A 21,940-nucleotide genomic window follows, 5' to 3' on the forward strand; every position below is an offset into this window, starting at 1 on the left:
GCCAAAACTCATGCATACCAATGCCACTTCTCTTTGTTTCGGAGGAGTTATTTAATTTTACAAAGAGTTTTGGGGAAGAAAAAAAAAAAGAGAAAGAAAGAGAAAGAAGGTGAAGAGGAAAAAGAAAACACTTTAAGATGGAGCATGACTGCTATTTCATACAATTTTGTTTTGATAAGTAATCCCTTTAATGAATTCAGCTATTTCTATGACTAAAAACTAATTAATTCAAAATAGAACACCAATTCTGTAGTGCTTCTTCAGTCACACTCTTCCATTAATTCCATTCACAATTTGCCACATAATCGTGATACACGTCACGTGAGTGGATATTTTTGTTAAAGGCATGGCAAGCCCACCAAGCAGACACTCTTCATAAACCACCATTTGTATTTGACTGTTTGATAGGGTTAGGGAGGGGCAAAAAGACGAAGCCCGATCCAATTATATAGTAAAGCCCCCCTGTTTGATGCGGATTCGGATAGGATCACAATAACTTGGAGGAGGGTTAAACTTCCAACACCGCAACGACATCGTTTCTAACTCCGTCTTTCCTCCTCTCGATACAAAGTATAATAAAACTCCCGCAAGTTACCGAACAGAAGCCTTTGTAAACACTGTTCAACCAAAACGGAGTGTCTGTCTCTCTCTCTGTTTCGTTCACTCTCCAATTACCTCCCGATCCCTAACCTTGCCACCTATATTTCGTTTGTTTCCCGAGAAAACCCCCCCGAAACCCTAAAAAAAATCCCACCCTTTTACCTCCCGATGGCGACAACTAAACCGCAACGATCCCCGGAAGAAATCGAGGACATAATCCTCCGAAAAATCTTCCTCGTAACCCTAAATGAAGCCACCGCCGTCGCCGATCCGCGAATCGCATACTTGGAATTAACCGCGGCGGAGCTTCTGAGCGAAGGCAAAGACATGAGGCTCTCCCGAGACCTCATGGAAAGAGTCTTAGTAGACCGCCTTTCTGGAAATTTCCCCGCCGCCGAGCCGCCGTTTTTGTACTTGATCAACTGTTACCGCCGCGCCCACGACGAATTGAAGAAAATCGGAAACATGAAGGATAAGAATCTCCGGTCCGAGCTGGAGGCCGTAGTTAAACAAGCTAAGAAAATGATTGTATCTTATTGTAGAATTCACTTAGCCAATCCTGATTTTTTTGGTAGTAATAATGATAATAATTATGAAATTAATAATAGTAATAATAAGTCGAGTATTTCACCATTGCTGCCGTTTATATTTGCGGAGGTTGGGGGCGGAATTGATGGCTTTGGAAACAGTACTAGTAGTGGGTCCCAGTGTCCGCCGGGCTTTTTGAAGGAGTTCTTTGAGGAGGCGGATTTTGATACCTTGGACCCCATACTGAAAGGGTTGTATGAGAACTTGAGAGGTAGTGTTTTGAATGTTTCGGCATTGGGAAATTTTCAACAGCCTTTAAGGGCTTTGTTGTATTTGGTTAGTTTTCCAGTGGGGGTGAAGAGTTTGGTGAATCATCAGTGGTGGATACCAAAAAGTGTGTACTTAAATGGGAGAGTTATTGAGATGACGAGTATTTTGGGTCCATTTTTTCATGTTAGTGCTTTGCCTGACCATGCTATTTTCAAGAGCCAGCCTGATGTTGGGTGAGTGGATTGTCAACTGTTATTTTTATAGCTACTATTAATTTTGTTTCGTTTGTTTAAGAGTATTGTTTGCTGCAATTTTGTTTCTAGAGTAGGGAAATACAAATAATGAAACCTGCTAATGCTCTTTTGTTCTGTAAGAACAAAAGAATAAACTTACTTATCTTAACCTATGAACCTTTCAGCTAATTTCATTTGGATTATTCATTTTAATAAGCAAACAGAGGAAAGAAAGGGGTAATATGTATTTGATCCTTTTCTGCTAATGAAGTAAACTTGATTATGTTTCCAGTTGAGTTGACGAAGGAAAAAATGCGCTCTTATGAAAATAAACTAATTCAGTGATCTTACAATGCTGTTATGCTAGGCAGTGCTTTTAATATTTGCTAAATAAATTGTTTGTAAATGCTCTGGTTTTCTAACATATGAACCTACTGCTTGGAGTACTTTTGGGTGGAATATTTGATGCCTAATAAGGATTTCTTATTGATATATCACTTGTTGCCTGAGAAAACCAGCCAGCAGTGTTTCTCTGAAGCATCAACTCGTCGACCAGCTGATTTGCTGTCTTCGTTCACAACAATTAAGACTGTAATGAGAGGGTTGTATAAGGATCTTGGAGATGTTCTTCTTGCTCTCCTGAAAAATACCGACACCCGTGAGAATGTTCTTGAGTATCTTGCGGAGGTGATAAATAGAAACTCTTCAAGAGCCCATATTCAGGTGATTTTTCCCTGACATACCGCATTTTTAAGTTGCCCTTAATGGCATTGAAACAATTTTTTCCAATAACAATACATAAAACAATCAACGTGTAAGTACTTTTATTCTGTTCTTCTATTTAAAGGAAATGCTGAAGCCAAATTATTGTGGGTTGGTCCATAATAAAACAAAGTTTATTTATTGGCTACTTCTTCATCCTTTGGTCTACTTTAATATTGTATTGTGCATAACTTGTTTCACAGGTTGAGCCTTTATCTTGTGCCAGCTCCGGCATGTTTGTCAACCTTAGCGCTGTCATGCTACGACTTTGTGATCCATTTTTAGATGCAAATTTGACTAAAAGGGATAAAATTGATCCGAAATATGTTTTCTATAGTAGTCGTTTGGATTTAAGGTGAGGACTTTCTTTAATCGACATTTGATCTTCTTCCATTTCTCGCTATTGGTTTGTTGTTTCTGTTCCTAATTATTGGTTTTGAGCGTATATTAGATCATTGACCGCTTTACATGCATCATCGGAAGAAGTTTCTGAATGGATTAATAAAGGCAATCCTGCGAAAGCAGACGGGTCTAAACATTTTAGTGATGGTGAAAACCAATTGTTACAATCTCAAGAAGCCACCAGTTCCAGTGGTGGTGCATCTGAACCTTCTCTCCCAGCTGGGAGGCCAGCATCAATCGGTGGTGGAAAATCTAAATACCCGTTTATTTGTGAATGTTTCTTTATGACTGCAAGGGTGCTCAACTTGGGCTTGTTAAAAGCATTTTCGGACTTTAAGCATCTCGTTCAGGTGTTGCTTGATTTTTGTAAATGGCTAATTTTGAACTGAAAATTATTGCTTTCCGAGTTTGTTTTTGTTTTTTAATAATTTAGGTAGGCAATGTGGTAAGCACCAGACTTTTTGTGACAATTTGTTTTACATATGGATGTAAATAAGTAAATTTATTGGTGTTTTGTTTTATCCAGGACATTTCAAGAGCTGAAGATACGCTTGCTACTTTAAAAGCCACTCAAGGACAGACACCTTCTTCTCAACTGAATCTAGAGATAACCCGTATTGAGAAAGAAATAGAGTTATCCTCACAGGAAAAGCTTTGTTATGAGGCTCAGATACTAAGGGTATGTCATTCCAACCCCAACCCCTTCTTTGTTAACACATGCATATGCAAAAAGAAAAAAGAAAGTTAAGTATTTTATTTGTTTGCTTGTTGCACCTTTGATGTTTGTAGCTATTCTCCATTTATCATGTGAAGTTAGGCCCCATTGTTGAGTGTTAAGGCCATTGAGAGCGAAGTTGGAATCATATCATTGTGGAGTGTGATTGGTTGGTGGGTCAATTGATTTGATACACATTGTTGTCTGTTTAATAAATCTAACTGTCTTTTTAAGTAGGATGTGGAGTCCCTCCTCCCTTTTCTTTATAAGATTCTTCTATGCTCCATTTGGAGAATCATTTTGTCTCTCTTTTGTTGTTTCTTATCGCCTATTTCGATATAAATTTTTCTCTAACTTACTGTCTTTTTTCAAAATTTTTCTTTCTAAGGATGGGGATCTTATTCAGCATGCTCTTTCTTTCTACCGTTTAATGATTGTTTGGTTGGTTGACCTGGTTGGTGGATTTAAAATGCCTCTACCTGATACTTGTCCAATGGAATTTGCCTGTATGCCTGAGCATTTTGTTGAAGATGCTATGGAATTGCTTATTTTTGCATCCCGGATTCCAAAAGCATTGGATGGGGTTTTGCTGGTAAGCTGTATATTTTCCTGACTTTTCTGCTCTTTGTAATCTCTAGATGCTCATTTTCATTTGTGATTAATGATCTTTCCCTTTTGTTTGTTTGGCAGGATGATTTTATGAACTTCATTATAATGTTCATGGCAAGTCCGAAATATATTAGAAACCCTTATCTCAGATCTAAGATGGTTGAAGTGTTGAACTGCTGGATGCCCCGTAGAAGGTGATTTGATATCTCCTGCACAAAGACATATTTTGTTACATGTTCCACTTGAATTGTACAAAGTTGATTGTCAGCTAATTTGTATTTCGTTTATTGGCTATTCAGTGGTTCATCATCTGCTACAGCTACTCTATTTGAAGGGCATCAAATGTCTCTTGAGTATCTTGTGAGGAATCTATTGAAGCTATATGTTGACATTGAGTTCACCGGTTCTCACACACAGGTGATTGCCACATTATATAGTTTGCTGAACATTATAGTTGCCTCATTTCATGTTTCTTTCTTCTGTATATTTTTCACCTTTGTTCGTTATCTTGATAGTTGTTTTTTTCCTTCAGTTTTGTTGAATATGCCTTTTTAATTGGCTTGTTGCCTATCATGTGCAGTTCTATGACAAGTTTAATATCCGCCATAATATTGCCGAACTTCTTGAGTACCTATGGCAGGTCCCAAGTCACCGAAATGCTTGGAGGCAGGTGGGTGCTATTCAAGGACCACCATATATCAAAAGGTTCAAGTTTTTCCTTTATACTTCCCACTGATTGTGTTAATGTGATGTGCTATGTTCCAGATTGCCAAGGAAGAGGAAAAGGGTGTTTATCTGAATTTCTTAAATTTCCTGATCAATGATAGTATTTATCTTCTTGATGAAAGTCTCAACAAAATTCTTGAACTCAAAGTGATTGAAGCTGAGATGTCAAATACAGCAGAATGGGAGCGTAGACCAGCTCAAGAAAGACAGGAGAGAACTCGGCTTTTCCACTCGCAGGAGAATGTAAGCATGATCTTTAATTGCATAACTTTGTTTTGTTTGTCTCAAATGTAATCCTTTTTTATTTCTTATTTTTTTTGTTTTTAATATCCTATGTAGTGGATTTGAATTGCTTAATAATAGATATTAATGGTATTTTCAGATTATAAGAATTGATATGAAATTGGCTAACGAAGATGTCAGCATGCTGGCATTCACATCAGAGCAGATTGTGGCTCCTTTCCTACTCCCTGAGATGGTACCCTCTTTTTTTTTTTTTTTTAATCTTCAGCATAGGGAAATGAAAGTTACAATTGTTTTCCGGTAAACTTTTTTTTTTTTTTGTGGGGGGGGGGGGATATCTTCCAGATTATTAATTACTTCTCTTTCTCCAGATTGAAAGAGTGGCCAGTATGCTCAATTATTTTCTATTACAACTTGTTGGCCCCCAGAGAAAATCTCTTACTCTTAAAGACCCTGAAAAGTACGAATTTCGCCCAAAGCAGTTGCTGAAGCAGGTTAGCACTTGAGCAGAAATTTCTTACTCTACAGATGGGAATTCTTACTTGCCCTAACAAACGTCCATTAATCTGTTTCAAGATTGTGTGCATATATGTCCATTTGGCAAGAGGTGATACGCAAAACTTATTTCCAGCTGCCATCTCCAGTGATGGTCGTTCGTACAACGAGCAGGTTTCAGTCATATCTTATATGAACACGTCTCATTCAACTATTCCGTATTGCCTTTGCATTTTCATTTGAATAGGCGAGTTAGTTGAACTCAAATTTGATGATTCTACTTGGACTTCAGTTGTTTAGTGCTGCAGCAGATGTACTGTGGAAAATTGGTGAAGACGGTAGGATTATACAAGAGTTTATTGAGTTAGGTGCAAAAGCCAAAGCTGCAGCCTCTGAGGCCATGGACGCCGAAGCTGCCCTTGGAGATATACCGGATGAATTCCTTGATCCAATTCAAGTATGTTTTACATGTCTCCTTTCTAGTTTGGTTCGTACCGTGCTCAGAACAATGGTGATTGTTTCTTTTGTTGCAGTACACTTTGATGAAGGATCCGGTCATTTTACCTTCGTCAAGAATCACAGTTGACAGGCCTGTCATTCAGAGGCATCTTCTCAGTGATGCTGTAAACGTCTTAACTCTGTTCTTTCATGCTTTTACAGATAATCATCGATTAAAATCACAAATATTTTAGATTTTTTCTAATTGACTTAATTTGTACTGCAGACGGATCCATTCAATCGATCTCATCTTACAGCAGACATGTTGATACCAAACACCGAATTGAAGGCAAAAATTGAGGAATTCATCAAGTCCCAAGGATTAAAGCGACACGGGGAAGGCTTAAACATTCAGAGCATCAAGGATACAATACAAACCACTAATGGGGATATGTTAATTGATTAGGGCCATTTCAAATTCTTGATTTTGGAATGTAATTAATCTTATCTGTTTTAAATTATAGAAATGTATCATCGGTCCTGACTCTTGAGTCTTGAGCCTGTAAAGTGGTTATTACCGCATTTTGCACAGAACAGAAAGAAACATGTTTAAATTATATGAGGTCTGTACATTTGCTGATTACACAACCAAAGTATAGCAAGTGTTGATCTTTTTATATATGTATATATATAGCCTTTCTATATATGTATATATATAGCCTTTCTCTAAGGTGTGAGTATCATTTTTTAATGCGGATAAGTTATTAAATCACATGATTTAACATCACGTATGTATTAAAAAAAAATGTGGACGTTTGAAAATGATTAGGCGCGCGCGCGCGCATATATATATATGTATGTATATATTAACTTCCGCACTAGTTATGACCTTAAAGAATTGACTGTATAATTAGGATAAAACATACAGCAAAAATGAACCCAAGCAGAAATTTATGTTTTATCATTCAATACAATAACTAGCGTACGCTCTATTCAGCTTCGATGTCCACCCTCAAATAACAGGAATTAGCTCCAATTCTCAATTAAACGGCTTACATGTTTGATTGTCTTAATGATCTTTGTGTTCTCGTGACCACTTCCACAATAAGCACCGAACCAAAATTTGCTTATCCCCAACATTGAGCAAATTGATCTCCATGTTACAGTTTTGGCATGTGTGTAGTTTCCTTTCGTTTTGCATACTCATGCACAATGCTTATGGCACTTTTGCTGTGCCGCAGTGAGAACTCCGCAAGTAAGATTTGTTTTTCTTCCGATGTGAGATCACCATTACAACCCTGAAAAAACAAATGCAACACTATAGCTTCTCAATTCTTATATTGATTTGTAGACCCTGATTCATTTTAACAATCTACATCATAAAAATGAATGAACACAATTTATTCAGGAAGTTGAGTTGCTTTATCTTTGGAAGGTCTCATGTTTATATAACAAAAACCATAGAATCAAGGGAAACACTACTACCAAGCGAGTAGCTCTGTCACAAACAGCATGATGCATGAGGATGCCTGCAGCAACTGAAACGTTGAATGAGTCCACCATGCCTTTCATTGGAATACTGCAGCGTAAATCTGACAGACTCAAAGCCTCATCACTTACACCCCTGCATTTTAGGAACACAAACCTCAAGTGGTATTAATAACCAATAAAGAAATGAGTACCATAATGGCTCCCAAGACCATGAGCAGATTGAAGGTTTATATTATATATTTCATGACTTCGTCATTCTTAAAATTTTGATGCATTCCAAAAGAAAGAGATCAAGAGGAGTTTTCCAAGGGAAACATGAAAACTAGATGTGAGTTTCAGAGAAAAAGAGTTATTCTCATTACTTATTATTCCAATGAACTACATGAGGATACATATATCTATTAAGGTGGCCTCAGAAGTAAATTCCTTCAAATTAGGAATCCTTCCTAATATTAGTAGACTAATATTAGGAATCCTACTAATATTAGGAGACTAACTAAAATTAGAATTAGTCAACAACTAAATCTCCTTATTAGGTAATAAAATAATAAATAAATAAAATCTAAATACTAATATGTACAGTGATTCTACACTCCCCCTCAAGCTGGGTTGTACAAATTGTACATGCCTAGCTTGCAACTCAATTCTTCAAATCTAGTTCTTGGAAGAGCTTTAGTAAGGATGTCTGCAGTTTGATGTTGAGTAGGAATGTAGACAATATGGACTGTGCTATTTTCGATCTTCTCTAGGATGAAGTGGCGATCAATCTCAACATGTTTCATCCTATCATGGTGCACTGGGTTTTTAGCAATGCTGATTGCTGCCTGGTTATCACATAATAGCCTGATAGGTTGCTTATCTATCATTCCCAGCTCTCTAAGTAATCGATGAATCCAAATACCTTCACAAATACCCATTGCCAATGATCTGAACTCAGATTCTGCACTGCTCCGAGAGACAACCGACTGTTTCTTACTTCTCCATGTAACAAGATTTCCCCAAACATATGAACAATAGCCAGAAGTAGAGCGCCTGTCCATTATGCTCCCTGCATGGTCTGCATCAGTGTATACATCAATCTCCCGTTTGTTGTTTTTCCTGAACATTAATCCCTTCCCAGGTGTCAACTTAAGGTACCTTAGGATCCTATACACGGCCTCCATATGCTCTTCCCTTGGATTGTTCATGAATTGACTCACTAAACTGACAGCAAATCCAATGTCTGGGCGTGTATGAGAGAGATAGATTAGCCGTCCAACAAGTCTCTGGTATCTCCCCCTGTCCACAGGAACACTCTCTGATTCTGTGCCAAACTTTTTGCTTGAGTCCATGGGTGTATCTGCTGGTTTACAGCCGAGCATCTCTGTTTCCATCAACAAATCCAATACATATTTCCGTTGGGTCACTGCAATGCCTTCTCTTGACCTTGCTATCTCCATGCCAAGGAAGTACTTTAAACTACCGAGGTCTTTAATATCAAATTCCTGAGCTAAACGTTGTTTCAAAACCTGTAATTCTTCCTCAAAATCACCAGTAAGAATGATATCATCAACATAAACGATCAAAACTGCAATTTTCTTCTCTGTTGAGAGCTTAACAAACAATGTATGATCTGATTGGCACTGTTTATACCCACATTTGGTCACAAACTTGGCAAACCTACCAAACCATGCACGAGGGGACTGCTTGAGTCCATAGAGAGACTTTACCAGTTTACATACCTTGCCTTTAGTATGAGAACTTTCTATTCCAGGTGGCACTTCCATATAGACTTCTTCTTCAAGTTCGCCATTTAGAAAAGCATTCTTAATGTCTAGTTGATGTAATGACCAATCAAAATTAGCAGCAAGTGAAAGGAGTACTCGGATGGTATTAAGTTTGGCAACTGGAGCAAAAGTTTCTTGATAGTCAATACCATAGGATTGTGTAAATCCCTTAGCAACTAACCGAGCTTTGAGTCTTTCAATGCTTCCATCTACTTTGTGTTTGATGGTAAATATCCACCTGCAACCTACTGTTCTTTTTCCAGCTGGTAGATCTGTGATTACCCATGTTCCATTCTTTTCAAGTGCAGTGACCTCATCCTGTACAGCTTTCTGTCATCCTGGATGCTTAAGAGCCTCATGAATAGTTCTTGGAATTTGTACACTGTCAAGGGAAGTAATGAATGCCCTGTATGCTGGAGAAAGAGAGTTATAGCTCACAAAATTTCTAATCGGATGACTGGTACAGGATCTTACACCCTTCCTTAGAGCAATAGGAACATCAGCATCATCAATCACCGGCACAATTAACTCAGGAGAATGATCGGCCTCACTTGAGTGAACTTGAGTAGGATTAGAATTCGGGTTGGAGTCATGGCATTGCATGAGAGGTGCAAGGTTCTTTCTCTCTTTGTTTTCATTTTTCCTCCTTGTATAGACACGAAGCTGGGAAGATTCAAGTTGTGTAGACCTATGTTTTGAGGATGATGGACTGTTAGACGATGGAATTTCAAGGTTGGGGTTTGGTGTGTAGTTTGAATCCGAGGGAAGAAGGACAAGAGGTGGAGATGCATGCTGAATTTCAGAGGATTCTTTGATGAGAAGTTCATCCCAAAATTGAGATTCCCTTACATTCTCCCCCTGAATGTCAGATTTTGGGTAATAAGGTTCATGTTCAAAGAAAGTGACATCCATTGAATTGTAGACCCTTTTGGTAATAGGAGAGTAGCATCTGTAACCCTTTTGGTTTGATGAATAACCTAGGAAGACACATTTGATGGATTTAGGATCTAATTTGGATCTATCTGTGTAGTGATTATGAACAAAGGCTGAGCACCCAAAAACTCTTATAGGAACATCTGAGGAGATAAATTTGGTGTGAGGATAGATTTTGAGGAGAACTTGATGAGGACTTTGAAATTTATGAACCCTAGAGGGCATCCGATTGATTAGGTAAGCTGCAGTAAGGACTGCCTCACCCCAAAAATACTTCGGCATATTGGATGTAAATAAGAGTGCCCGAGCTACCTCAAGAATGTGGCGATTTTTTCTTTCAGCCACTCCGTTCTGTTGAGGGGTATTTACACATGAGCTGGTATGTATTATGCCATGATGTGAAAGATATGACTCAAGATGGGACTTGAAGTATTCGCTAGCATTGTCGGTTTTAAAGACTTGGATTTGAGCATTGAACTGATTTTGGATCATCATATGAAATTTCTGGAAGATATGGTTAACTTCAGATTTTTCTTTCATGAGAAATATCCAAGTCAGACGAGTGTGATCATCAACAAAAGACACAAACCAACGAGCCCCTGAGAGGCTTTTAATTCTTGATGGACCCCATACATCACTATGAATCATGGTGAATGGACGGGTAGGTAAGTGAGGAATTGAAGGAAAATTTGCACGTGTGTGTTTAGCAAATTGACATATTTCACAATGAAATGAATTTGGTTTTTTATTGATGAATAGTTTAGGAAATATTTTTCCTAGATACACAAAGTTGGGATGGCCGAGGCGAAAGTGCCACAGCATGATTTTATCCACATTATTGACACTAGAATTGAAAATCGAAGAATGAAGTGATGACAGACTCTTTGACACACTAGTGGACATGTTGCAACTTGAGTAACCAGCTTGTCTATTTGGAGGATTATTGGCTCTAAATAGATAGAGACCTGACACCAACTCAGCACTGCCAATCGTCTTCCCCGATTCCATTCCCTGAAATTCACACAAGCGTGGGAAAAATTTAGCAACACAATTAAGATCTTGGCTAAATTTTCTAACTGAAAGCAAATTACAGTCCAAATTTTGAACGTGAAGAACAGGGGTGAGAATTATATCTTCTGTTAGATGAGCAGATCCTATTCCCAAGACCATGGAGAGAGAACCATCTGCTATACGAACAGAAGAATTACCTGTTTGAGGACAGTAATTGTGCAGGAGTGTTGCATCCCCTGTCATATGGTCGGATGCGCCAGAGTCTACAATCCATGATTCACCTTGGTCACTGCTAGTATTAAGAGCAACAGGAAAACTGCTTCGCTGTGCCTTCATACTGGTTGCTTGAAGTTGGCTAGTAGATTGTGAAAGACTATGGCAGATCATTTTCTGCAGAATTTCCATTTGTTCTTTGCTGAATCCACTTGTTTCACTTGAAGTTTTCTCCTCCGTTGATGAAGCTGCATTAGCACGGCTTTCTTTATCACGGTTAGGCTTGTTTGACTTCCAATCAGCTGGTTTCCCGTGAAGTTTCCAGCAACTTTCCTTCCAATGTCCAGCCTTGCGGCAGTGGTCGCACCAGGGCCTTCCTCGTTGTTGACGGTTGTCATTGGAGCTAGTGTTGGTTCCTCGGACAGCAAGCGCAGAACTGTCAAGCAGTGACGGATTAGTTGTGACTTCTTGAGATCCCATCATCACCTTGCGCCTGCTTTCTTCACGCCTAACCTCAGAGAATACGTTTCTAATGCTGGGCAGTGGTTTAGTCCCCATAATTCGTCCCCTTACTTCATCCAACTCCTTGTTTAATCCTAATAGGAATTTGAAGATCCTTTTTTGCTCCACGATTTTTTTGTAAGTGACTGCATCATCTGCACACTTCCATGTATGAGTATCAAACATATCAAGTTGCTGCCAATGTCTTGTTAGAGTGTTGAAATACTGTGTGACAGAGAGATTCTCTTGACGGAAATCGTGCAAGATGGTCTCAATTTGGAATAGTTCGGCTGTGTTCTCAGAACTTGAGTATGTCTCCTTTGCTGCGTCCCATATTTCTTTCGCTGTGCCATAAAGAAGAAAGTTTTCACCTATATCATTGTTCATGGAATTTATCAACCATGACATAATCATGTTGTTGTCACTCTTCCACAGCCTGTATTTTGGATCTCCTTTCTCAGGAATTTCAATCTCATCGGTGAGATATTCATCTTTACCTTTCCCGGAAATAAACATTAGCACAGATTGGGACCATTGGAGGTAGTTCTGTCCATTTAATTTATGGCTGGTAATGAGAATGGATCCAGATTCGGAGTTACCATGGGTGGCTGTCATCGGGGTTGAATCTGATTTAGACGTGACCTCAGAGGAGGAGGTTTGCAATGCTGCTCCTATTTTCGTCATGTTTGGTTCAGAGGAATCGAAAAAAAAATATTGTAGATGAAGGCTTGAAGGATAGAAAATCTGTAGGGTATTGATTGGAATGAGAATAGGGAATGAAATTCACAAGATTAGGTTTTCAGAGGAGGATCGTATGAGGCTCTGATACCATGTGAGTTTCAGAGAAAAAGAGTTATTCTCATTACTTATTATTCCAATGAACTACATGAGGATACATATATATATTAAGGTGGCCTCAGAAGTAAATTCCTTCAAATTAGGAATCCTTCCTAATATTAGTAGACTAATATTAGGAATCCTACTAATATTAGGAGACTAACTAAAATTAGAATTAGTCAACAACTAAATCTCCTTATTAGGTAATAAAATAATAAATAAATAAAATCTAAATACTAATATGTACAGTGATTCTACACTAGATGTTACAACAAAGCTTAAAATCAATTACCTGTTTTCATTCCCCACAACAATTGCAGTCGGGCATGACCAGTCCATGTCATAAACGGATATCTAAGCACAGCACTGAATAGTAAGTCAATATATATATCAGATTGAAGAACTTCAAAACACAAAGTTAGCAATACTCGTCAGAAATGTACATCAAGATTACAGGATAATAACTTCCAGAAGCTAAGCTTTTTTTTTGGTGTGGGGGGGGGGGGGGGGGGGGGTGGGGAAACAATTCCAAACAGATATTAGGCAACATTGATGAATACCAATAGGAAGTAGGATTGATAAATACCGCATCCATTCCCACATGTGTTGTAGCAATTCGATAACCACGAGACCTTAAAACATTAAAGCACTCTTGAGGGGCATCCCACAGTTCAATGTCCAACCACTTCTCAGCACCCATGCTAACATGGCGATTTTCTCTGTACCTGCATGAGAGAATGCAGGTTATGTTGAGAAAGCAAAAATTAGTTTCAGCTCAGCCAACAACAAAACACAACCCCAAACTGAAGTACAATTACATTTTTCTACTCACATACAGTGAGGTTCGTGCACCACAGCACCAATATTTCCCATGGCGATGAATATCATTTTTTTTGGTTAAAATAATAATGAATACAATTCATGCTTAAAACCTAATTCTAGAAAATCCATCTAGCTCCAAGCAGTACCTGAACATAGGCCTAAAGATTAAATCCTTTCATTTCAAAACTGAATCTGACATGATATACTGATATACTATGGTATACTAAGCATGTCATGCTATACAAACACATAGCTTGCAATCATAATTCTAGTTCAATCACAAAACTGCCGAACTCTCTATAAAATGTCAAAACTGTAGAGGAAAGCATAACCAAAAGAGCCAGATATCAATTGGTTATCAAGACGGCAAATTACAATTAATAATAATCCATAAACAAATGCAATTTCACTTCAAACTCCAAAACACCTTTTTGAGCTATCACACGACACAACATGAACAGATTGCACCCCAAGGGCATCAGCAGACCGAAATGTAGCCGAAACATTTCCAAAATCACTCAGTCCTTCCACCACCAAACACACCGAATAGCTCCGATTTTTCACAACGTTCACAAACCTCTCCTTCCTCTCCTCCATCAAGTATGGGGACAACGCCTCCACAACCTCACTGCTACTCAAATACACATCCCCACATTTATATCTATCCAAATAAGGAAACCATCTTTTATTACTCAATGATTCCATGCTCCCAACTCCATCATTCACCATACAACTCCTCTCCATTTTCATAAACTGGGTCACGTCATCAGGGTTTGTTAGTAACTTCTCCACATTGTCCTTGGACGGCGTGTCGTTTTCATCATCTATCAAATTATTACCATTTTCTAGTGAAATTGCTGCTTGCACTGAACCATATTGTCTTGTACGAACACTGTACGGACTAATAGGTCCTATCAAATTTTACATAAGATAAATCGTCAGAAACTGAACAAAAATTTATACTTTTGTAATATACATGTATGTATATGTTATGTGTACCTGGTTTTTGAGAGCGAAGGGAGAGAGAGAGGAAAGATTTTGAAGGTAAAAAATAGAATTTTGATTCAACGAAAGAGAAAGATGTTCGAATTATGGCTCTGCAGGTGCTCATTTTTAAGAATTGGTGCCAAAATTGGGAGGATTTCGCTGAGCTTTTTGCGGTTTCAAGTGGGGTTTATCAGCGGATGGGTTTTTGTTTGGGGGTAATAATATAACTGTGGATAAAGATCAGTAAACGACGACGTTTGTTGATCCCTCAAACGACACCGTTGGATTTTTTTTTTGTGGGTGGGGGGTGTTGGGCGCTCTTTGGATTCTCAACGTTAAAGATGGCGAGGAAAAACAAACAGTGCATGATAATTTGGTCACCGGTGGATTAATTGTCTATGAACTCATTCAATACAAAATCGATAACAATTGTATTGGGGGGCCTCTTTGGATTCTCTCTTGATCATTTTCCTTTACGCAATTAATATTTTGCACAATCTTTATATATATATATATATATAATCACTACAAATTTTGACACATTCTTTACACAACCTTTATTTATAATTTTTTATTAATCAACTACTTTAAATTCAATAAAATAAATAAATCTCAAAATTTAAAATGATAATTTTAAATCAAATTATAATTATAAAAAAAATTAACACTTTGCAATTATAATTTCATTTAATTTTGTAATTAAATTAAGTATGGGAAGTTCACAAAAATTAACATGGAGAGAAAAGCTCCCTATAATTATTGTAAACTTCCTAATAATTAATATTAAGAAACTTCCCTATACAAATTAAATGAAATTATAATTACAAAAAATTAACATGATAGTTTTTAAATGAAATTATAATTATAAAAAATTAACATAATTGGATTTGAGATTTATTTATTTTATTAAATTTAGGGGTATTCTTGTAATTATTATTTTTAAAAATTTTATAGAATAAAATATTCTTTTAATTCATTTAGAGGTAAAATAATCATTTTTAGTGTCGACGTGATTTATTGATACAAACTTAAAAACAAAGGTGGTGCAAAAAACATTTCAAACTTTTGAGATGATTAGATGTATATACGACAAAATAAAAGTGGTGTAAATATAATTTTCTTATTATTATTTGTATATAATTGCACTACTAATTTAATAAAATTAGTTATTTACAACATTTATGATGTATTTACTAATTGAGAATGGAAATGGGAATGAGATTTATTTACTTGTTTACATCTAAAATAAAAGAAATTATATAATACATCAGAGGTCAGCCATATACCAAATAAATTATGTTATGACATATAAGTATTTATTGTGAAAAATCATCATGTAAGTAGTGATCATATTAAGTCTAAATATACATATTATACATGTATTAGTTTATTGTATTACCTTTGATATATTTTAAAATTTCTTATAAGGACGGAGAATGAGAATGAAATTTGAATGGACCTTATAAATTTATGGAATGAGAATCTCATTCCCAAGGAAAGGCAAGAATGACAAGTGAATTGATATTTGTACCTTTAGTAAAAATTCAAAATCCCTTTTTACCCCATTTATAATAATAATAATAATAATAATAATAATCATCATCATCATCATCATCATCATCAAAATAATTATTATTATGTTATGATTATTATAATAATAGTAGTCATAATAATTAAATAATAATAATAATTATTATTATTAACAATAATTATTTTGAATAATAATAATCATAATTTTTATAATATATAATGAATATAATCAACTAAAGTCATTTTAATAACTTACAACAATGCATTTCAATTTCAAGATAAAGAAAATATATTAATGACAATATTTATTCCGGTTTCGATTTTGATTTTCATTCATACATTTAAAGTAAACAATTTATTATAGTGTCCATTCCCTATTATGCCAGCTTATTTCAATTTCAACCCATTCTTATTACCCATTGATAAAACACACCATGAACTAATTAAGTGGCTTGCAAGTGATTTGTTGACTTATAAATGAAGTATAATGCAAGTTGGAATAGGATTAAAAATTAAACTCCAAATTATGAAAGTGTAACACAAAATTGAATTGAGATGGAAATCAAGGCATGATCTTATAATAGCTGTAACTATTAAGTAATTTCACCCGCATGGATGGAGAAGTCCACAAAAAATCAACATTCAATTTCAATCCCCAACTACTTTGTTAGTCCAAACTTTCTTGGCCTTCAAGTAAAACCTGCTGACTGTTGATTCTGCTTTAGTTAATTTTCCTTTTTTCACAGGCTTGCAAACTCTATGAAGCTGGTCATGAAGGCACCTTTCATAGAGAAAAAGGGGAAAATGAGGGGGGGGGGGGGGAGAAATAGTGAATTGACGTTGCCAGAATTGATTCGCTACCGCTACGCACAAGCGCGCGCTCACACTTAAAATTATCAAAAAGATACCACGTATTATCCATAGCAGCTTCCCAAGCCAAGCCAAATTTTGCACTAAAATGGCAGATTCCAGCGAACTTAAACCTTCTCGACTTTTCGCTCTCCTTTCCAGTTCAGGCATGGGGCATCTGACGCCATTTCTCCGGCTAGCCGCTTTGCTGACAGCACACCATGTCAAGGTCACTTGCCGAGTCTCGGCCTTTGTCTCAATTTTTCTCTACTTTCCCACAAATTAGTCAAGCAAAGCTTCATCTTGTTCCATTTGAGAATCTTTATGCCAATTCAGAAGATGACCCTTTTTACCACAACATTAAAGTCACCAGAGAATCATGTCACCTCCTCTCTTTCTCTTCTTCCTTCACTCTCTTCACCGCCTCTCTCGGCTCCTGTTACTGACATGACCTTAACTGCCTCTGTTCTTCCAATCTCTAGAGCTATTAACGTTCCTAATTACATCTTCTTCACATCATCTGCTAAAATGTTAACACTATTTGTATCCTTCCACACACACACACTTGTTGGCTCCAAAGATGCTATTGAAATGCCAACACTCGAACCGATTCCCAAACCATGGATCCTCCCACCGCTTTTCCAAGATATGAACAATTTCCTGAAGACTTCTTTCATAGAGAATGCTAAGAAGATGACAGAATCAGATGGAATTCTTGTCAACATATCCAAAACTATTGAAGGAAAAACGTTGGCAGAACTGAATGGTGGTAAAGTCATCGAGGGGCTACCCTTAGTTATTCCCATTGGGTTGCTTCCTCTATATGGTTTCGAGAAGAATCAACCTTTAGCTTGGCTTGATGATCAAGCAACTGGGTCTGTGGTGGATGTTAGCTTTGGCAGTAGGACTGGTATGTCGAGGGAGCAACTCAGAGAGTTGGGTGATGGTTAGTGAGGAGTGTTCGTCATTTTTTGTGGGTTGTGAAAGATAAGAAAGTTGATCGAGAAGATGATCTGGAGTTGTCAGATGTAATTGGACATGAACTAATGGAGAGTGTGAAGGGAAAGGGATTGGTGGTGAAGCATTGGTTGGATCAAGAAAGCATTCTAAGGCAATCCAGCAATAGGCGGATTTTTGACTTACTGTGGGTGGAATTCAGTGACTAAGGCTATGTGGAATGGCGTGCAAGTTTTGGCTTGGCCACAGCATGGAGACCAAAAGATTAATGCAGATGTGGTGGAGAGGACTGGAATGGGAATATGGGTGCAGAGTTGGGGCTGGGGAGGAGAAGCAATAATGAAGGGGGAGCAGATTGCCGAAAACATCAGTGAGATGATGGGGAATGAGTTACTTAGAATCCAAGAAATGCGAATTAGAGAAGAGGCTAGGACAGCAATAGAACAAGGTGGGAGTTTGAAGAAGAGATTGACTGAGCTCGTTGAGATGTGGAAGAATTAAAGAGCAAAGTCTTTAATGTTCAAAATAACTCTTCTGTTTTCCTGGCAATGTCTTTGTATTACCAATATGACGATGCAGAAACTTAAAAGAATCAGAATAATAATGAGAATAGACTCAGCAGCTCTCAATTAATAGTGTGGTGTAAGCAGTGTAAACTCTTAACAAGAACTCTACTTTCTGCATTCAAAGCTGAACTTCATATTATGAAATTCTTTGAACAAGCATAGAATCTGCCATTGGTAGATTCAGACTTCAGAGACCAGAGGCTGATGTTCTTACAAAAATTCTAGCAGTGGACATGTTGGTGGAGCTGGACAAGTCTGCAAAACATATAAGCAAATCTATTTCCCAAAAAAATTTGCATCTCAAATTTAGTTATGGGTTTTGTAAACTACGACATACAATTTTTTTTCCCCTTTAAGAACATGGGAAATATGTGTACAAAAAAATTTCTTCGAATCACAGGTTGGTATTTTATAAATTTGCATAACTTTGTGTGGATGACACAAATAATCTTGGACATATAAATAATGGAAATAGATGAGCTCAAAACTTAGCAAGCGCGGTCAGAGACAGAACCACACTCCTTTTAAAAAATTAAATAAATAAAAGAATTGGTGAGGATATTAATGACCCCAACCTGCATTAACTTATCCAACAGAAACTGATGGGTTTAAGGATGCAAAAATGCAATTACTGGACACAGGCAGAAGCAAATCAACAAATGATCTCATCAAAGCTATGACAAGATTTCGACAGAACTTCTCATTTATTATTTATTGGAGTTGTATGATAAAAGTTCAAAGTTCTCTGTTTCCTGGAAATGAAAGCTACACCCGTTAGGCAGGAAGTGAACTCTTTGAAATAACATCAAAAGATATTCCATTCTCTTGCAGTCTTTGTTGAAGCTCTGTTGCACCAAAGACAATTCCTGGTGGAAAAACTCCTCCCTTGGGTAGAATTTCACGTTGGCTCAAGACAATAAGAGCACACTGCATAAGTATTATTGGAGTGGCTATATAACCAATCTCAGGTCCCGTAACTCGTGTTATTATTTCCATGTCAGGTTTGGCATTCCCTTGTGAAACAAGACTGCTGTCACTAAAGCCATGTCCGATAAACCACATTTTAAATGAAGCACTTTCAACCTCATCTTCAGAGGGGCCCCTCTTCCTGAACCATCCAAGGCTGAAAATTGAAGGAAATTTTAAGAGAAGCCACCTCCCAAAGGAAAGTCCACTTAAGAGCCCAATGGATATCCCAAGTATGATGAATCTAAAGATGTCTAACAAAGATTTAGATCCTAATTTTACCCCAAAATGAGCTGGCTTCACAGTTGACCAAAAAGCCTCTCGTTTTTCTCTCTGTTCAGGACTCTCGTTGGCCCCAGGAAGACCATGAGGGTTTTCTGTTAAAATTGAAAGAGTTCTTCGGACAACAGTAGCATCTGCCGAAGGTAACTTTATAGCCCAAAGGCCAATCCTCTTCTGGCTTTCTACCAATGGCCCTCTTAGAGGAGCTGGACCAGGAATCTGCAACCATAATTAATTAACATCAATGTACACCTTATAGTCAAAAAGAGAATTTGAAATAGAAAAATGATTTCAAAGTACAATTGACTTCATTTTTGTTAAACAATTTTAGGTGGTTTCATGAGACTTTCGATCTTGACTTTATAGAACAAACCATCTCAATGTATTGAAGGATAACAAGATGTCTACCACGGATTTAGGCATATCTCAGAGCCAAAATCAGGTTCATGGTACTTCAGACCATGGTTATGTAGCAACAACATAATGAACAAAGAAGAGAACTTTGAAACACAGCCATAAAGTTAAACACTTGATAGAAAATTACAAAGGCCAAGAACATCATCAAGGTCATTCCCTTTATCATCACAAGCGACAACTTACCGCCACTAGCACAAATTCCGGCAGCATTATACATTGTTCACCAGAAAATGAATTTTAGATTCATACACCAAGCACATTTTCCAAACCATGCAGAGCACAACACCTGCTAACAACAATTTATAGTAAACATACAAACAAGTAAACCAGAATAAGTCCTCACCACTGGCCTTGCTCTCCTGGGTCTTGATCGCCTCAGCTTTTGCAACTCTTGAGCATTGGCCACACCCAAAACAGCAGACTCATATGTACCAAAATTTCCCACAATTCTTTTATCAGACTCTAGGATAACGTAAGCCTCAATTTGGTTTGGCACCGCCGGGGGTATCCACTGCCTGGAATTGAACATTACCCCCAATTCAGCAGGAATGGAATCAAACCCACATGCAGAAACCAGCAAAGAACCTGTTTCCACAGCCTTCTCGTGGTACCTGGCCTCCATTCTCTCCATGAACTCTGGCTCCCCACTTATATCCAAGTAGTCACACCTATTAGATAAAATCAACATAAAGAGAAATCACAACACTGACTAAACATACAAAAGTAACAGATTCCTCTCTCTCTCTCTCTCTCTCTCTCTTCGTTCCAATGGAACTCCAATTTGTTAATCGACAAGCAAACTCAATTGAAAAAAAAAACTATCTTGGGTATGTTGTTCTCAGAGTTATGCGACAGCTTAATTTTGAAAGTAGTACAACTGTACTAGTGATTCCAATTCCACAATTCCACGGCAGGTATAGGCACAACACCTCAAACAGAAACAGACCTTTAATCTGATCGAACAAAGTAAATGAATAGCAAAAATAATAGTAACAATAATAATAAACAGAAGGAAACAAAGAAGGCGGACCCGGAGTGCACGCAGGCGGCGGCAACGGGATCTCCATGGAGGCGATAGGGGCCAACGCAGTTGAGAAGCAGCTTGGTTTGGGAGCAGAGGCGGTGGAGGGAAGGTGGGTCGGTGGTGTCAGCGGTGAGGATCGGAATTGAAAGGGAATGGGAAGGGGAGGCCCATTGGAGAGCTTGCTTAACCTTGGTGGGGTTGCGGCCTGCCAAAGCTAGGCTTTTGATAGGAGAAGAAGGAAAATTGAACAACTTTAAGGCTTCTCTCACCACATACTTGCCCGTGAAGCCTGAAGCTCCCAGTATTATTACATCGAATAATTCCGGAATCTGGCTCTGCGCTTGCATTGTGTTCTCTCTTGATTCTTCTTTTTTTTTTCCTGGATGGCAGTTCTCTCTTGCTTTGAGTTATCTTATGCTCACTTCTTTATTTATCGACTAGGACGCATTTTTCAAGAATAATTTTAATAGGCAGCTGCTAATATCAGTCTAATAATAAAAAAAAAATTATTAATACATATAATAATCAGTGCCAGCGACCAGCCATTTTATTTTTATTTTTTTTAATTCTACAGCACAGCCACAATCGCTTGGGTGATAGTCAACCCCAATAAGTAGATCACGTACCAATTGTTTAGATCTGCCGTTTCGTCTCACAAAAATCACAAATACTTTAGTCCCAATGCAACCGCAAGATGAAGATGTCACATATAACAAGTAATTTTGTTGATTTGGTTGGTTAATTGGCCACATTTCTTCGTAAAAATG

General features: G+C 37.5%; 3 protein-coding genes and 1 pseudogene across 3 annotated transcripts; 2 read left to right on the plus strand and 2 right to left on the minus strand.

Annotated features, from left to right (window-relative positions):
* Positions 1-390: 390 nt before the first annotated feature.
* Positions 391-6,638, plus strand: LOC18039049 (probable ubiquitin conjugation factor E4). The gene is made up of 16 exons (XM_006431186.2): positions 391-1,631; positions 2,150-2,354; positions 2,597-2,748; positions 2,845-3,145; positions 3,322-3,474; positions 3,899-4,102; positions 4,201-4,313; positions 4,419-4,536; positions 4,700-4,789; positions 4,885-5,088; positions 5,228-5,323; positions 5,460-5,582; positions 5,665-5,757; positions 5,876-6,040; positions 6,117-6,206; positions 6,308-6,638. Exons 1-16 carry the CDS (start codon positions 769-771, stop codon positions 6,485-6,487), a joined length of 3,150 nt encoding a protein of 1,049 aa, XP_006431249.1. The 5' UTR covers positions 391-768; the 3' UTR covers positions 6,488-6,638.
* A 263-nt stretch (positions 6,639-6,901) lies between these two features.
* Positions 6,902-14,776, minus strand: LOC18038752 (tRNA (guanosine(18)-2'-O)-methyltransferase). Its single transcript, XM_006431192.2, has 6 exons — positions 14,595-14,776; positions 14,023-14,506; positions 13,360-13,498; positions 13,066-13,127; positions 7,507-7,645; positions 6,902-7,319 (listed from the first exon to the last, which is right to left on the minus strand). Exons 1-6 carry the CDS (start codon positions 14,704-14,706, stop codon positions 7,182-7,184), a joined length of 1,074 nt encoding a protein of 357 aa, XP_006431255.2. The 5' UTR covers positions 14,707-14,776; the 3' UTR covers positions 6,902-7,181.
* Positions 14,777-17,070: 2,294 nt separating this feature from the next.
* LOC18038573 lies at positions 17,071-18,419 on the plus strand (annotated as a pseudogene).
* A 604-nt stretch (positions 18,420-19,023) lies between these two features.
* LOC18038574 (probable mitochondrial saccharopine dehydrogenase-like oxidoreductase At5g39410) lies at positions 19,024-21,628 on the minus strand. Its single transcript, XM_006431194.2, has 3 exons — positions 21,180-21,628; positions 20,493-20,817; positions 19,024-19,951 (listed from the first exon to the last, which is right to left on the minus strand). The coding sequence occupies exons 1-3, from the start codon at positions 21,518-21,520 to the stop codon at positions 19,259-19,261; spliced, it is 1,359 nt and encodes a 452-aa protein (XP_006431257.1). The 5' UTR covers positions 21,521-21,628; the 3' UTR covers positions 19,024-19,258.
* Between the last annotated feature and the right edge of the window lie 312 nt (positions 21,629-21,940).

This window comes from Citrus clementina, unplaced genomic scaffold (genome assembly GCF_000493195.1).
Source record: "Citrus clementina cultivar Clemenules unplaced genomic scaffold, Citrus_clementina_v1.0 scaffold_6, whole genome shotgun sequence".
Classification (NCBI taxonomy): Eukaryota; Viridiplantae; Streptophyta; class Magnoliopsida; order Sapindales; family Rutaceae; genus Citrus; species Citrus x clementina.

Coding starts and splice junctions, on each gene's coding strand:
- LOC18039049 (XM_006431186.2), top strand. CDS start 769: ATGGCGACAACTAAACCGCAACGATCCCCGGAAGAAATCGAGGACATA. Junction 4,790..4,884: donor ACCGAAATGCTTGGAGGCAG/GTGGGTGCTATT, acceptor GCTATGTTCCAG/ATTGCCAAGGAAGAGGAAAA. Junction 5,583..5,664: donor CAAAGCAGTTGCTGAAGCAG/GTTAGCACTTGA, acceptor ATCTGTTTCAAG/ATTGTGTGCATATATGTCCA.
- LOC18038752 (XM_006431192.2), bottom strand. CDS start 14,706: ATGAGCACCTGCAGAGCCATAATTCGAACATCTTTCTCTTTCGTTGAA. Junction 14,507..14,594: donor CCTTCGCTCTCAAAAACCAG/GTACACATAACA, acceptor AAAATTTGATAG/GACCTATTAGTCCGTACAGT. Junction 7,320..7,506: donor GTGACAGAGCTACTCGCTTG/GTAGTAGTGTTT, acceptor TTGTTTTTTCAG/GGTTGTAATGGTGATCTCAC.
- LOC18038574 (XM_006431194.2), bottom strand. CDS start 21,520: ATGCAAGCGCAGAGCCAGATTCCGGAATTATTCGATGTAATAATACTG. Junction 20,818..21,179: donor GCCGCCTGCGTGCACTCCGG/GTCCGCCTTCTT, acceptor TTTATCTAATAG/GTGTGACTACTTGGATATAA. Junction 19,952..20,492: donor CCAGGAGAGCAAGGCCAGTG/GTGAGGACTTAT, acceptor TTATGGTTGCAG/ATTCCTGGTCCAGCTCCTCT.